Below are 15,683 nucleotides of genomic sequence, written 5' to 3' on the forward strand. Positions count from 1 at the left end.
GACCTACCGCCACTTCACTCCCATTGACAAATCCTCTCCCGTGGCCTCATGGGATAGTATATCGTATGCACACTTCAAAATATCGCCGGAAGTAGAAGATCATCCGAGTACTATCCCCCAACTCTTTTATTTGTACTGTGAATTCACATACTTCTTTTGACACTTACTGTTTCATTTCATCTATACTATATAGTAGAGAAGTATGTGACTTCAGACACAGCTAAGAGTTTTATAAGGATATTTTGTCTTATAAAATATATTTGTCTTATTTCCCCTCCGGTGTGTCTCTTTTTTCAGTTCATTAAGAGCATCATCCGGGTGTTTAAAGTGCACTTTTTCTATTGGGAGTTTTGAACAGCACACAGACTGCTCACACTGTTTATTATACTACAAAACAGCATAGAACAGTGCGTGGATTGAGATGCACTTATTGTCTTTTTTTATTGCACTTATTGTCAAAAAGTTGCATTTTTATCTCAAGTTTGTGTAAATAGGATGCTCCATGCATTCCATGAAGAGCAGAATGATGCTCTTCCAAAAACAGCCAGGGATTTATAACGCTCTCTCTTGGTCAGATGCTGATACAGCAGTCATAACTGAATAATAAAGCTTAGGGTGTAAAGCAGGATTATTATAGTTCACCCAAATAGTTCGTAGTTCATAGGGATAGTTCACCCAAAAAATTTCAATTCGTCACCCTTAGTTGTCCCAAACCTTTCTTCAGCAGAAGAAAAAGAAACTCATGCATGTTTGGAACGACATGAGAGTGAGTAAATGATGAAAATCTTCATATTTGGGTAAACTATCCCTTTAACTAAAACTGAAAACAAAAAAAAAACAAAAAATTTTGTTGCTTGAAATAAAATAAACGTTAACTGAAATAAAATATAAAAAACTTTGGCAGAATAAACAAAAAACTATATAGACATATTTTTTTTAAACTATTAAACATGCCAAAAACACAAAATTACTTGAGCTTTAACTGAAATTAAAAATAAAAACATTGTCAAAACTTTACAGAAAACGACTTTGTAAAGAAACACTACGCGCCTCTTGATTGAACATGTAACATGCATGACGTCACCGTTTTTATAGTTTACACGGAGACGATAACTTCAAAAAAGTGCACTTTGAAACCAGTTTTCAAAAGTTTGAGTTTTCAGACTCCAAAACGACATTGTGGTGTAAATAATCGGCCAAAGCGCATACGTTTTCTGAAAAAACTGTGATTGAAACCGGTGTTGTATAAACGTCCTCTTACAGAATCACATCCAACAAAGATTTTTCTGGAGATTTCATGACATTGTGAAACGGATGACGGAGTAAAGGAACAACAGGGACAGAAAAACTGTTTTTACAAACATGATAATTTTATTGGTCTGATTACAGTTATCAAGAATGACTTCAGTCAAAATAGATTTCTAGACACAACAGCATTATTCCAGTCAAGCACACACCGGACGCGTCATCCACGCGAGGACACAGGACTCAGACGTGCGCCGTTGTGTTTCGTGCCGTTAATTCAATCTCAGCCCATAATAGATTGTGTAAGCTTGGATATATAATGATGGCGAAGTCTTGAAGCTGTGCCGTCCATGTCACCTACAGAAAACAACCGCATTTTATTTGATTTCACAACTTTGTTTAGGGATTCACGATATATCGGTATCAGCCAATATATGTTCATTTTTATTGTTATCGGCCTGATAAGAAAATTCGGCCAATATATATATATATATATATTAAAGCCGATAAATAATGTATTGTTTCCTTCAGCTGAGACACTTCAGATGCGCACTGTTTCGAATTGCTTGAAATATGATTAGAATCACTTAGAAAAAGCAAAATACAGTAAAGTTGATCTTGCACTGCACAAGTCTGTCATATCGGCTACAGAAAATGATGAGAACGTTATAATTGTGTGTTTTGGACATGGCTTTTAATGATGAGACTTTTGTTTTTGTAATCAGGCTCTCAAAAGTATCTAAAAATTTGGATTTAGATTTATCGGCCTATATATTGGTTATCGGCTTTCAAATATAAAGAATTATCGGTTATCGGTATCGGCCAAAATTTTCATATCGGTGCATCCCTAATTTTTATATGTGATTAAGAAGAGATAAATTGTTTCAATAAAAGTTAAGTTAATTTCAATAAAAAACGATAGCATTTTGTTTTGCACGGTGTGTATGAACAGATATATGACACTTACATGTTGAAGAGCACAGGCAGCGTTTGAGCATGAGTGCATCACCTAAACCAGAGATCATAAGAGATCATAAGCTTTCTATAATGAAAAACATAATGCATTCAGACGGGAAATAGTGTGTTTGCTTGTGGTCTCTGTGACTCCTTCAGTGTGTGTTAGCGCTGCACGATTAATCGCAGTTTCCATGTAATCGCACTTAAACCCATTTGGCTTATCGCGCTTTTGAAATCGCAAAGGCTGCGATTATTATCATACGATTATTATTAATTATTTTTTATGCGCAGCTTGTCAGTGACGTACGGCTCTGTAAACGCTGCTCACTCTGAAAGCACTGCGAGTTTGACTCACTCTGCCGGGCATATTTGTCTTGTGTGTGAGACACCCTCTGTTGTTCAGATGGGTATGTGTGTGTGTGTGTGTGTGTGTGTGTGTATGTGTGTGTGAGACTCTGGTGTTCATATCAATATGTGGCATGTTTGTGTGTGGCGCCCTCTGGTGTTCAGATGGATATGTGGTGTGTGTGTGTGTGTGTGGTGTGTGTGTGTGTGTGTGGCGCCCTCTGGTGTTCAGATGGATATGTGGTGTGAGTGTTTGTGTGTGTGTGTGGGGGGCCCTCTGGTGTTCAGATGGATATATGGTGGGTGTGTGTGTGTGTGTGTGGCGCCCTCTGGTGTTCAGATGGATATGTGATGTGTGTGCGGTGTGTGTGTGGGGCGCCCTCTGGTGTTCAGATGGATATGTGATGTGTGTGCGGTGTGTGTGGGGCGCCCTCTGGTGTTCAGATGGATATGTGGTGTGAGTGTATGTGTGGCGCCCTCTGGTGTTCAGATGGATATGTGGTGTTTGTTTGTGCGGTGTGTGTGTGTGGTGCCCTCTGGTGTTCAAATGGATATGTGGTGTGTGTGTGTGGCGCCCTCTGGTGTTCAGATGGATATGTGATGTGTGTGCGGTGTGTGTGGGGCGCCCTCTGGTGTTCAGATGGATATGTGGTGTGTGTGTGTGTGGCGCCCTCTGGTGTTCAGATGGATATGTGGTGTTTGTTTGTGCGGTGTGTGTGTGTGGTGCCCTCTGGTGTTAGATGGATATGTGGTGTGTGTGTGTGTGTAGCGCCCTCTGGTGTTCAGATGGATGTGTGGTGTGAGTGTATGTGTGGCGCCCTCTGGTGTTCAGATGGATATGTGGTGTTTGTTTGTGCGATGTGTGTGTGTGGTGCCCTCTGGTGTTCAGATGGATATGTGGTGTGTGTGTGTGGCGCCCTCTGGTGTTCAGATGGATATGTGGTGTGTGTGTGTGTGTGTGGCGCCCTCTGGTGTTCAGATGGATATGTGGTGTTTGTTTGTGCGGTGTGTGTGTGTGGTGCCCTCTGGTGTTAGATGGATATGTGGTGTGTGTGTGTGTAGCGCCCTCTGGTGTTCAGATGGATGTGTGGTGTGAGTGTGTGTGGCGCCCTCTGGTGTTCAGATGAATATGTGGTGTGTGTGTGTGTGTGTGTGGCGCCCTCTGGTGTTCAGATGGATATGTGGTGTGTGTGTGTGTGCGGTGTGTGGCGCCCCGGTCGGGATTAACCGCTGCGCACTAGTGTATCTGTGTGTGATGTTTTCTCCTGTTTTATCGCTCTAGAATTAATAGTGACGCTTTCCTCCCCTTTGAGTCGTACCTCCTTTTCCCGGCCAGAACTGAGTTGAGGTATTTCTTGGCCGCCATCTGTTTGCGGTAACGGCTGTAGTTATCGGTGAAGACGGCGTCAGAGTGACGTTTCACAGGCGTCTGATCCACACCCAGCTCATCACTACAGGACAATACATCACCATCTTATTATAACAGCTTCACTGAATCAGCCACAACACATGCTGCATTATGTTTAGCACATTCATCAGTTTGGCATCCATCATCTATTATATGAACATCTATTATCAAATAAAGTCAGCTTTATTAATATAGCGCTTTTTACAATACAGATAGTTTCAAAGCAGCTTTACAGTGATAACAGGAAAATAATGCTCCCAGATATCAACCAGGGCATCTACAAACTGCCGTGGTGATGTACACTATCTGTCAAAAGTTAGGAATAATTAATAATGCAATTAAAAGATTAAGATTTCTTTAATGCTTTTGAAAGAAGCCTCTTACGCTCACCAATGCTGCGTTTATTTGATCAAACACAGTAAAAACAGTGAAATATTGATCAAACACAGTAAAAACAGTGAAATATTATTAAGATTTAAAATAACTGTAATAACTGAATGTGAATATATACACTACCGTTCAAAAGTTTGGAGTCTGTAAGATTTTTAATGTTTTTAAAAGAAGTCTCTTCTGCTCACCAAGGCTGCATTTATTTGATTAAAAATACAAAACAAATCCAGTAATATTGTGAAATATTATTACAATGTAAATCAGCTGTTTTCTATGTGAATATATAGTGAAGTGTAATTTATTCCTGTGATCAAAGCTGAATTTTCAGCATCATTACTCCAGTCTTCAGTGTCACATGATCCTTCAGAAATCATTCTCTATATTTTTTTTTCAGGATAATTTGATTGAATAGTACGTTCAAAAGAACAGCATTTAATAGAAAAAAACGTTTGTAACATCATAAATGTCGTTACTGTCACTTTTGATCAATTTAATGCGTCCTTACTTACTGCAACAAAGTTTGTTTCTAGAAGGAAATAGCATCACAGTCCAGCTTAAGTAAGTCCAGTGATGGTTCATTTTTGTTGTAAAAAAGTTATTAATTTAGTTAATTTATATACATATATTGCCGCTCTGGAGAAAACCGTGATGTCATCGTCCAGCTCAGGTCAGTTCTCATATAATGGTCTCAATGCAATAATTTTGTTGAATATTAAATTAAATGTCCCCAACTAAGCAAAACAAAAGCCAAAGTCGACAGTGAAACTAAAATCAGTGACAGAATGGAGAAAAAACAACGAACGAACAGTGTATGATTATGATTCAGGCATTACAGGTCAGATTGGATTGAAACATTCAGATCTTGTTCTCTTTACCTGACTCTCTTGGCTAGTAGAGACTCCAGATACTCTTTCGCAGACAGTTGTCCGAGCAGTTTGCTGTATCCGCTCGTGAAAAGCCCATCAGCGTGTCTGGATGGTCTGAAAGCAATACAGATAAAAAAACAACACTTTTTATTGGATTGTAAGACGGTGGTTTCTCGTAAACTCAAAGTTGTTCGTCCCCACGAAAGATCATCTTCAACATCATCATTACGTTTACAGCTTCAGTCTTCACTCTGGAAATGGATCTATAATATTTTTACGAGAGAGTAAATGAAGCTGTGTGTAATTGCAGGAACCTCTGGACGGTGTTTGCGAGTTCATACAGGAGTTTATACGCCTCGAGATCCTGCAGAGACGAGTCGTCCTCTCCGTCTCCATCCAGAGCGCCTGGTCTGCAAAACAATAATGATGCAAAATACACAAAGATGTTCTTTTACGCAAAGAAAATGCGATTGTGATATAAGATTGGGAAAAATAAGATTTTTGACACGTGCATGAAACTTTTAAATATTTATTTATAATATAATTTAAGAGTGAATCCTACAAAGAAATTTCCAGGTCATATTTCTCCTCAAAACCAATAGAAAGACAGAAGACAATATAATTTTTTGCATTGTAGGCGATTAAACCTATTTTATAACAAAATTCTCATTACTGAAATGCATATTATATATATATAATGCAATAATAATGCAAATTTAAAATAGACATTGCCATTAAAATATAACATTGTAAAACGAACCATAATGATAAATAAATATGCTTCAATGGATTCAATTATATTAAAAATAAATATATATATATATATGGCATGAAAATAATGTCACAACACAAAACACACCCCTACATTGATAATAAAATGGGTTTCATTTGAATTAATTTCTATTTAAAGAAATTATAATTTTTATATGTGTGTGTGTGTATATATATATATATATATTGACCTGAAAATAATGTCACAACGCAAAACGAACTGATAATGAAAATAAAATAGGTTTCATTTGAACTAATTCATATTTAGAAAATGCATAAATGATATTTAAAACAACAAAGTAATTAGCCTATTGTTTTTCCATATTATTTGGGGGTGAAATTAATTTGATTTAATTTGTAATACAATATTATATACAATAAATATATAATACAATAATAAACATATGATACAATAAAATATACAATAAAACACTATACATTAATCTTAAAAATAAATAATATATATACATTTTTTTATAAATAATGAAAATAATTTGGTTTAATTTCTAAAATAATATTGTAATAAAAAGCATGAGATGAGTGGTGATGACCTGCAGATGAGTGATGTTTGTGTCTCACCTGATGTCTGTGTACGCAGAGATGTCCGGCAGAGCGAGAGTGCGACCGCAGAAAACCCCACAGACGGCCGTCAGGAGGAGCGTCTGCAAGCTCAGCCAACTCATGATGTCTGCAGATGTGCATCACCACAAACATCTGCATAACTCAGTGTTCACGGGCACTCTCATAGCCATTTATCAGACGTGAGTGTTACTCCTTTTTGCATTACTGGCACTTGATAAAAAACTTAAAACGATATAAAATGCATCTGTGTCTAGTTGCCATTTTAAGCACCTTTTTGTAATTAAACTAAAACATGCGTATGTTTGGGTCAAATATGGACATACCCAACCTAGATTCTTTTAATGCAACAGTTCATATTTAACTCAAACATGGGTTGAAACAACCCAGCATTTTTTTTTTTTAAAGATTGTACCCAACTGATATGAATGTTAAAAGTGTGCTTTTATCTATCAGTATAATAGTAATAAGTGTACAGAGAACTCACAGTCAGGATGTTTTCCCAGCGGTGCGGTCGGTTGTGTATGATCTCTGACTCCTGTACGGATGAAGAATAGTTTCCTCAGCGCTGTTCCCGTCGGTCTGTCTGTCTTTCTCCTGAACGCTCGCTTTTATACACCTGATTATTCCCTTTCCTGAAGAAGTCTCCGCGTCTGTCCTGCGTCACGCCGGTCCCGGTGGGATACACCCAAATGGATGATGATCTGGCGGTCAAACATAAATTGGGTTTCTCGGAAAGATTTGTTATTGCTGACTCATTTTTTTATTATTTTTATTTTATTTTATAATACTTAAACCGCATTCTGCATGTTTTTGGCGATTTTGCTGTGACTTCTACTATGTGAAATGTTTACCTTTTGGAAGTCAGATGTTGATATTTCAGAGTTCGGGACGGTGGTAATTGGGCATCTTCATTAGATTGTGAAAAGTATGACGTGATGTGTGTTGAATCAGGGTCATTATAGAAGCATCGGTCAATCATATTACAGAATTCTGCAGGTCTGCTGATCTAATATCGCTGCACAATATTTCTCCACCCACACTGTATTCAGGTCAGTGTACAGTACAACAGGTCATCTCAGGTCGAAATACAACATCTATATCTTAACAACATGTATATAGAACTAAAATGTACACTGTTCTATTAAACAAGAAATTAATAATTGATTACTTTAATAAATGCGTTGATTTTTATGATTGCTCATGCAAAGCCTGTTTCCAGGGTGTTGCTATGATGTACAGTGTTTATAGTTGTCGCTACAGTATGTGGTTGCTAGGGTGTTCTGGTTGGTTGCCAAGTCTCTTTGATATTCTGGTATGTATTTACAGGCCAGTTTTAAATGTATGCTGATTTAATTACAATAATGCTTATTTTGAATAAAATGGTCATGGATATAATGCTACAATGCAAGATGAATCCATAATGATAGGTTTCATTTAAATTAAATAGTTATAATTCAAAAAAATTATAATTTATCCATGTGATTTTGGGGGGATTCATTAAAAAATGTATAATATTTTTTTTGTTAAATAAATTATGAAAATAATTTGGTTTAATTTATAATATAATATTATACTACACATTAATCTGAATTAAAAAACTTTTTGTTAACTGAATTATAGATAATATCTGTACATTTATTGTGTTTTATGGAATTTAACAACATAAATATAGAACCAAAATATGCACGTTGTATAAAATGAAAATTCTGTAAGTGATCACATTAACAAATGCATTAATTTCTATCAAGCGGCAACCAACCCTCTCTCTTGAATCCAACACAGAAGTGACTTAAACTGCAGTTCATCCACTGGCCACTAGAGACCGGCTCCAAAAGAGAGTCAATCCCATAGACCTCTATGTTAAAATGCCCAACTTTACTGCAGAAAAAAACAAGTTTACAGCCTGATGCAAAAAGTGGTCTTGGTCTATATAGCTAATTTTGCCCTTTATGACAACTCTGAGGGGGGTGAATTTTTTTTTTATTTAAACTCATCCGTTTAAATAATATTAAAGCTGCAGTAGGGAGTTTTGAGAAAATGTTGACTTAGCCTGAAAATTTAAACAAGCACAACTCACAGCTCCTCCCCCACAGCTCCTCCCCCACAGCTCCTCCCTCCACAGCTCCTCCCTCCACAGCTCCTCCCTCCACAGCTCCTCCCTCCACAGCTCCTCCCCCACAGCTCCTCCCCCACAGCTCCTCCCCCACAGCTCCTCCCCCACAGCTCCTCCCTCCACAGCTCCTCCCTCCACAGCTCCTCCCTCCACAGCTCCTCCCCCACAGCTCCTCCCCGACAGCTCCTCCCCGACAGCTCCTCCTCCACAGCTCCTCCCTCCACAGCTCCTCCCTCCACAGCTCCTCCCTCCACAGCTCCTCCCCCCACAGCTCCTCCCTCCACAGCTCCTCCCTCCACAGCTCCTCCCCCACAGCTCCTCCCTCCACAGCTCCTCCCTCCACAGCTCCTCCCTCACAGCGGAGCCTGCCGTGAACGCGCAGGCTAGTAAGCAGGACCACCGATGACGGCGGATTATAAACAGTTATGGCACATTCACTAATAGGGACGAAACATCAACAATATGCTTTACATTGACTATGGCCTGCCCATACTTTGACTACAAACTTGGTCCTCAAATCATTATGTATTTTGCAATACATGTAACTTTATAACGTTGCACTCTTTCTATAAGTTATAAATAGCTAGTAAGATGACGTTAAAGCACAGGTTCTCAAAGTGCGGCCCGCGGGCCTGAAACATTTCTGGCGGCCCGCGATAACATCTGAAAAACATCTGTAAAACTGTTAAAACTGTACATTGCTTTGAAAAAATTTATCAATCCGTTTAGCGGTGTTTAGCGGCCGAAAACAGCACCACAAATCCCATTGCAATTTAAAAGGGTATGTTGACCAAGTAATCAATATTCAGTGTGACTTAATGACAAGCTTATTAATAGCCGCGTTTCCATTACCTGTCAAATATTTCGCCGGCGCGAACACTTGCATTTTCCTATCAACAGTGTGTCATGAGATTGGAGAGCGAACCCAAACGCAGACAATTTGCAGACTCTAAATGTTTATTCTGACACAACAGAAAACAAAAAACCCACGAGGGGGCAAAACAGGACAGGAGCAGAGTACAACTAAACTAAGACACGATGACAAACAAAGATTCCGACTTGACAAGAAGCAAACTCACAATTCTAATTGAACAGGACTTCAGATAAAATACTCACAGGGATATATACGCAAAAATAGACAATGTACCGACCCAGGACAGCAAACACAAGGGGATTAAATAGGGAGACACTAATGACAAAGACAGGTGAAGCTGACTAGACAATAATGACGAGACGAGGATAACAAGGGGGCGGGGTAACGTAACGAGACAACACAAGCACATGGCTCAAAACAAGACCATGTGCTTGCACACAAAACATGATTCTGTCATGATCCTGCCTCAAGACAAGAGAAAATCAAGGACACGAGGGCAGAATCATGACAGAACCCCCACCTTAAGGAGCGGCTACCAGACGCTCCTCAAGGGGACATCAAACACGGGACATGACAGACTGAGACATTGACACAAACCAACAAAACATGACAAATAACAGTAACGGCAAACACGAAAACACAACTACAGGGTTAGGATGCAACAATAAAAATAACAAACAAGGAAGAGGTGGCGGAGGAAACACCGAGTTCATGGGGGGTGGTCCAGGGTGGATGGGTGTGCTGGGGGTCTTCGGAAAACGGGCTGAGGGCTTAGGGCAAGGAATCCGGGCAGGTTTGGATCGGGACACATGAGGAGTCTTGGAGGAAACAGTCCGGGGTTGATTAGGGACAGGAGGAACAGTGGACGACGGAGAGGGAATCACGACAGGGGAAGCTGAGGGTGGCGAGACAAGACTTCTGACTGGGGAAACAGCGGGAAAAGGAACAGGACACATAACAGGGGACGTAGCAGACGGCTGTGGAGCGGGAACAGAACTCACTGAATCAGACTCGTATGAAGCGCTCAAATCAGACTCGGAAGAAGCGCTGACTGCAGCGGGCTCTGTGACTGCAGCGGGCTCTGTGACTGCAGCGGGCTCTGTGACTGCAGCGGGCTCTGTGACTGCAGCGGGCTCTGTGACTGCAGCGGGCTCTGTGACTGCAGCGGGCTCTGTGACTGCAGCGGGCTCTGTGACTGCAGCGGGCTCTGTGACTGCAGCGGGCTCTGTGACTGCAGCGGGCTCTGTGACTGCAGCGGGCTCTGTGACTGCAGCGGGCTCTGTGACTGCAGCGGGCTCTGTGACTGCAGCGGGCTCTGTGACTGCAGCGGGCTCTGTGACTGCAGCGGGCTCTGTGACTGCAGCGGGCTCTGTGACTGCAGCGGGCTCTGTGACTGCAGCGGGCTCTGTGACTGCAGCGGGCTCTGTGACTGCAGCGGGCTCTGTGACTGCAGCGGGCTCTGTGACTGCAGCGGGCTCTGTGACTGCAGCGGGCTCTGTGACTGCAGCGGGCTCTGTGACTGCAGCGGGCTCTGTGACTGCAGCGGGCTCTGTGACTGCAGCGGGCTCTGTGACTGCAGCGGGCTCTGTGACTGCAGCGGGCTCTGTGACTGCAGCGGGCTCTGTGACTGCAGCGGGCTCTGTGACTGCAGCGGGCTCTGTGACTGCAGCGGGCTCTGTGACTGCAGCGGGCTCTGTGACTGCAGCGGGCTCTGTGACTGCAGCGGGCTCTGTGACTGCAGCGGGCTCTGTGACTGCAGCGGGCTCTGTGACTGCAGCGGGCTCTGTGACTGCAGCGGGCTCTGTGACTGCAGCGGGCTCTGTGACTGCAGCGGGCTCTGTGACTGCAGCGGGCTCTGTGACTGCAGCGGGCTCTGTGACTGCAGCGGGCTCTGTGACTGCAGCGGGCTCTGTGACTGCAGCGGGCTCTGTGACTGCAGCGGGCTCTGTGACTGCAGCGGGCTCTGTGACTGCAGCGGGCTCTGTGACTGCAGCGGGCTCTGTGACTGCAGCGGGCTCTGTGACTGCAGCGGGCTCTGTGACTGCAGCGGGCTCTGTGACTGCAGCGGGCTCTGTGACTGCAGCGGGCTCTGTGACTGCAGCGGGCTCTGTGACTGCAGCGGGATCTGTGACTGCAGCGGGCGAAGAACGGGAGGCTCCCCTCTTCCTCCTCTTTCTCCTAGGTCGGGAAGCAGAGACCATCGCCGGAGCTGAGACGGGTTGGGGAAGCTCAGCGGAAACCACCGCAGGTACAGCCAACTCTGCGGAGGAGGACTCTGACGCCGACTCCCACGACAGCCGTCTTCCTCGTTTTCCACGAAGACTGAAGGGGGTAGATGAAGTGCCAGGAGTCGTGAGGGAGCCAGCCTGGTCCCCAAGCGTCGCGATGCCTATAACACGACCCTCCGGGATCACCGGCAGACTAGCAGAGGGTGGAGAGCCTGTGGAAGAGGCCTGCAGATCCTCCCGGGAAAAGAGATCCCATAGACGGGCATAATCCCTCATGATCTGCTCACCCTAGGACGGGATAGGGCAAATGACCCGTTCACCATTGGTTGGTGTGGACGACCAGCATCGCTCCCGGAACTCCGATTGGAAGGACATACTGTCTGCTGGGTTCTTTGTTGGTCGGTACATTCTGTCATGAGATTGGAGAGCGAACCCAAACGCAGACAATTTGCAGACTCTAAATGTTTATTCTGACACAACAGAAAACAAAAAACCCACGAGGGGGCAAAACAGGACAGGAGCAGAGTACAACTAAACTAAGACACGATGACAAACAAAGATTCCGACTTGACAAGCACCTCACAATTCTAATTGAACAGGACTTCAGATAAAATACTCACAGGGATATATACGCAAAAATAGACAATGTACCGACCCAGGACAGCAAACACAAGGGGATTAAATAGGGAGACACTAATGACAAAGACAGGTGAAGCTGACTAGACAATAATGACGAGACGAGGATAACAAGGGGGCGGGGTAACGTAACGAGACAACACAAGCACATGGCTCAAAACAAGACCATGTGCTTGCACACAAAACATGATTCTGTCATGATCCTGCCTCAAGACAAGAGAAAATCAAGGACACGAGGGCAGAATCATGACACAGTGGAGACAACTTAAAATACTCTATCATTTCTGGTTATACAGAAAAAAATAATACATTATTCGCAACTTCTTTTATTTGTGTAAACTCATAATAACAAGAAAACATTGTGCTTTTGTAAAATAAAATAAAACAATCAGTAGCTACGCGCTTTCATGATCTCCGTGAACTGGAGCGCGAGAACTGAAACAAAATATAACCTATGTAGGCTTGAAATGTCCACTTTTAAACAAATTCGAATCGAAAGCTAATACCTTCTGATTATGTAATCCGTATGAAAGTTGCATTTCTCTCTAAAAGCGCATCTGCTTAACAGCGGAGATAGAGATATGTTTTTAGCCGACACTTAGAAAACAATAATTAATAAACAATTAAAATACCTCGCTGTTTTTTCAGACACATTTATTATCATTCGCCTATAACTCACCTATAAATCACCTTTCTGTGGGCTGTGGTTCCAGAGACACCGGCTATAGCCTATATGGCTCTTCTCATTCAGCACTGCGGGAAAAATATAAATTCCAGGTTCTAATTTAGCCTTAGAAAACCAGTAAAATCGACATGTTTTCCATATTAATTTGTGTATATTTTAAATGTTTAATAAAGGGGCAAAAAGTAATTTAAACAAAAATCTGAAAAAGTCTGTTGAATATTTACTTTTTTGCGCAGCAGTTGGTGTTGCCTATCCAAATTAAAATGTTAGTGTTCAACTTTGCGTTTTAAAAAGACAACAACCGTTAATTTTTTCGTTTTTCAGTTACGGGTTAACAAAAAAAGATAATAGCGCAAAACATTTGCGCAAATCTGCAATAATGGAAACGCGACTGACAGGCAATGATAGATATGAATGATGATGACTTGTTTGGTAAGCTTCTATTTTAAAAGTTTCTGTTAAAAAAAACTCGCCAGGTTTTGCCTCAGTTATGAATTAAAATGTGTTTATTGCAATAAATGTAAACTGTAGAGATGCAATCTGGTCATTAAAATTATTTCAAATGGGATTTTCTTTTCAGTTTTTTTTTCTTTTTCTCCCCCGCCCCTTTGGCGGCCCTCAGTTCAATGTTGGGTTACTAAATTGGCCCTCACCTATGAAAACTTTGAGAACCCCTGCGTTAAAGGATTAGTTCACTTTAAAAAAAAACTTTTGCTGTAATTTACTCACCCCCATGTCATCCAAGATGTCCATGTCTTTCTTTCTTCGGTCGAAAAGAAATTAAGTTTTTTGATGAAAACATTCCAGGATTTTTCTCTATATAATGACTTCAATATGACACAAACGTTTCAAGGACCAAATGACAGTTTCAGTGCAGCTTCAAAGGGCTTTAAACGACACCAGACGATGAATAAGGGTCTTATCTAGCGAAACGATCGGTCATTTCAAAAATAAATAAAAAAGTTTAAGTTTTATAAGCACAAATGCTCGCCTTGCTCTGTTTTGTGATGCACGTTTGTGATCCTGTTCGAACTCGTTCATCAAAATGAACAAATCTTTTTTCAAGTCATTTCGTTCGTTGAACGAACACGTTGAACGAGCGCGTACACAAGCGTGTTTGACACTGATTCCTCCTGGCTCTGATTGGTTGTTTCTGACCGGGAGCGGTGTATTTCTGCAAAAGGCAATAGGACCACTGGGAGGAGCCAGAGGAGCTTGATTTTTTTCACAGATTATCTGTCTCATATTCTACTGTCAGGACATAATGACAGTTTTAACAAATATTTGTTTACAAAAGTTACCTACTGGAGCTTTAAGCTTTAAAGTTCTGCATAATTAGGGGCGTGGCCACTAGTGACAGGTGGATGGCCGCTGATGTCACTACTAGCCGTCTGTCTGCTCTCTGTTAGCGTCAGGTCACCTCAGCTAATCCGCCTCGCTGTTCATTTTCGTTTATCAGGGAGTGATGCGCGCCCAAGATGGCGACGGCCGGCTCCGCTCACTTTGGGCTATAAAAAAATGCTCTTCAGAAACACTACGGGTGACTTCATGGACACTATACAGTCTTTGATTTCTATACTTGCCCATGCAAAGGCTGTTGTCAGGGTGTTGCTATGATGTTCCAAGTGTTTATAGTGCGTTGCTATGTGGTTGCTACAGGATGTTCTGGTTGGTTGCCAGTGTCAGTGATATTCCGGTCTGTATTTACGGGTCAGGTGTCGATCCGCTCTTTAGCATGTCTTCATCATCAGGATGTGAGCAGTAAAGCGAGCGGCTCTGGGTTTCTTGCAGTGATGTTGGTCTGTGAGTTTGTAACGACTCTCCGAGGAATTCATTTCCTGCGGACCGTCAAACCAGACCATAAAACCAGAGCTGGAAATTAGCCACTAATTAAGAAGGTTCTAATGATGTTCTTTGATGAAAGAAGTTTATTTTTTGTATGAAAAAAATTTTGCTCTTTATGTGGAGCATCACAGTTCTCTTCTGTGATAGTACATTTATCACTAAAAGATCCAGTTAGAATCAAAAGGTTTACAGAATCTGAAGAACCACTAATGAAACATCAAGAACTCTTTGAATCAACGAAGTGCCATATAACCATAATAATAATAATAATAATAATAAGGATTTTGCTGGATGTAAACTGCTCTAAAGAACCACTAGGTGCGTTTCCATTATAGATTTGCGCAAAACTTTTGCGATTTTTTTTCTCTCTAAATGTGGACAAAAAGCTAATGCGAAATGACGGCGTTTCCATTAACCAATGTTATGCGAATAAAACGTAATTTTTTATTCTCGCGATAAGTCATTACAAAAATCATGGCGTCGGATGTTGGTAGGTTTATGTATCAGCCGCTGCACTGGCCATTATTATTAATCGAAGGAGACGTGTGTGTGTTATTCAAGCATTAATGGCCAGGAAAGACTCTTATACTGAGAGCGGCTCAAATGAGGAGTTTCTGGGTGTTTCTCCTCATTTCTGCTTCGAGATCTTGATTGTGGCATTTCTGTGAGGTTTAGAATCCAGTATTCCTGTCATTCTTTTGTCTTTTATGAATTTAATAGTCTCGTATTCTGTCCAAA

The 15,683-nt window shown here is 41.7% G+C and overlaps 1 protein-coding gene and 1 long non-coding RNA gene across 2 annotated transcripts in view; one reads left to right on the top strand and one right to left on the bottom strand.

Moving 5' to 3' along the window:
• Positions 1-7,181, top strand: part of LOC143737995 (uncharacterized) — a 32,755-nt gene extending 25,574 nt beyond the window's left edge. Inside the window, exons 2-3 of the long non-coding RNA XR_013203798.1 lie at positions 6,581-6,743; positions 7,068-7,181. This is a non-coding gene — a long non-coding RNA (uncharacterized LOC143737995). The remainder of the gene's footprint in view (positions 1-6,580; positions 6,744-7,067) is intronic.
• Positions 1,378-7,132, bottom strand: vipb (vasoactive intestinal peptide b). Its single transcript, XM_077229833.1, has 7 exons — positions 7,049-7,132; positions 6,562-6,670; positions 5,526-5,621; positions 5,221-5,325; positions 3,867-3,998; positions 2,213-2,254; positions 1,378-1,602 (listed from the first exon to the last, which is right to left on the bottom strand). The coding sequence occupies exons 2-6, from the start codon at positions 6,663-6,665 to the stop codon at positions 2,251-2,253; spliced, it is 441 nt and encodes a 146-aa protein (XP_077085948.1). The 5' UTR covers positions 6,666-6,670; positions 7,049-7,132; the 3' UTR covers positions 1,378-1,602; positions 2,213-2,250.
• Positions 7,182-15,683: the final 8,502 nt, after the last annotated feature.

This window comes from Siphateles boraxobius, unplaced genomic scaffold (genome assembly GCF_051911475.1).
Source record: "Siphateles boraxobius isolate OS27281-9 unplaced genomic scaffold, OSU_SipBor_1 135, whole genome shotgun sequence".
Lineage (NCBI taxonomy): Eukaryota > Metazoa > Chordata > Actinopteri > Cypriniformes > Leuciscidae > Siphateles > Siphateles boraxobius.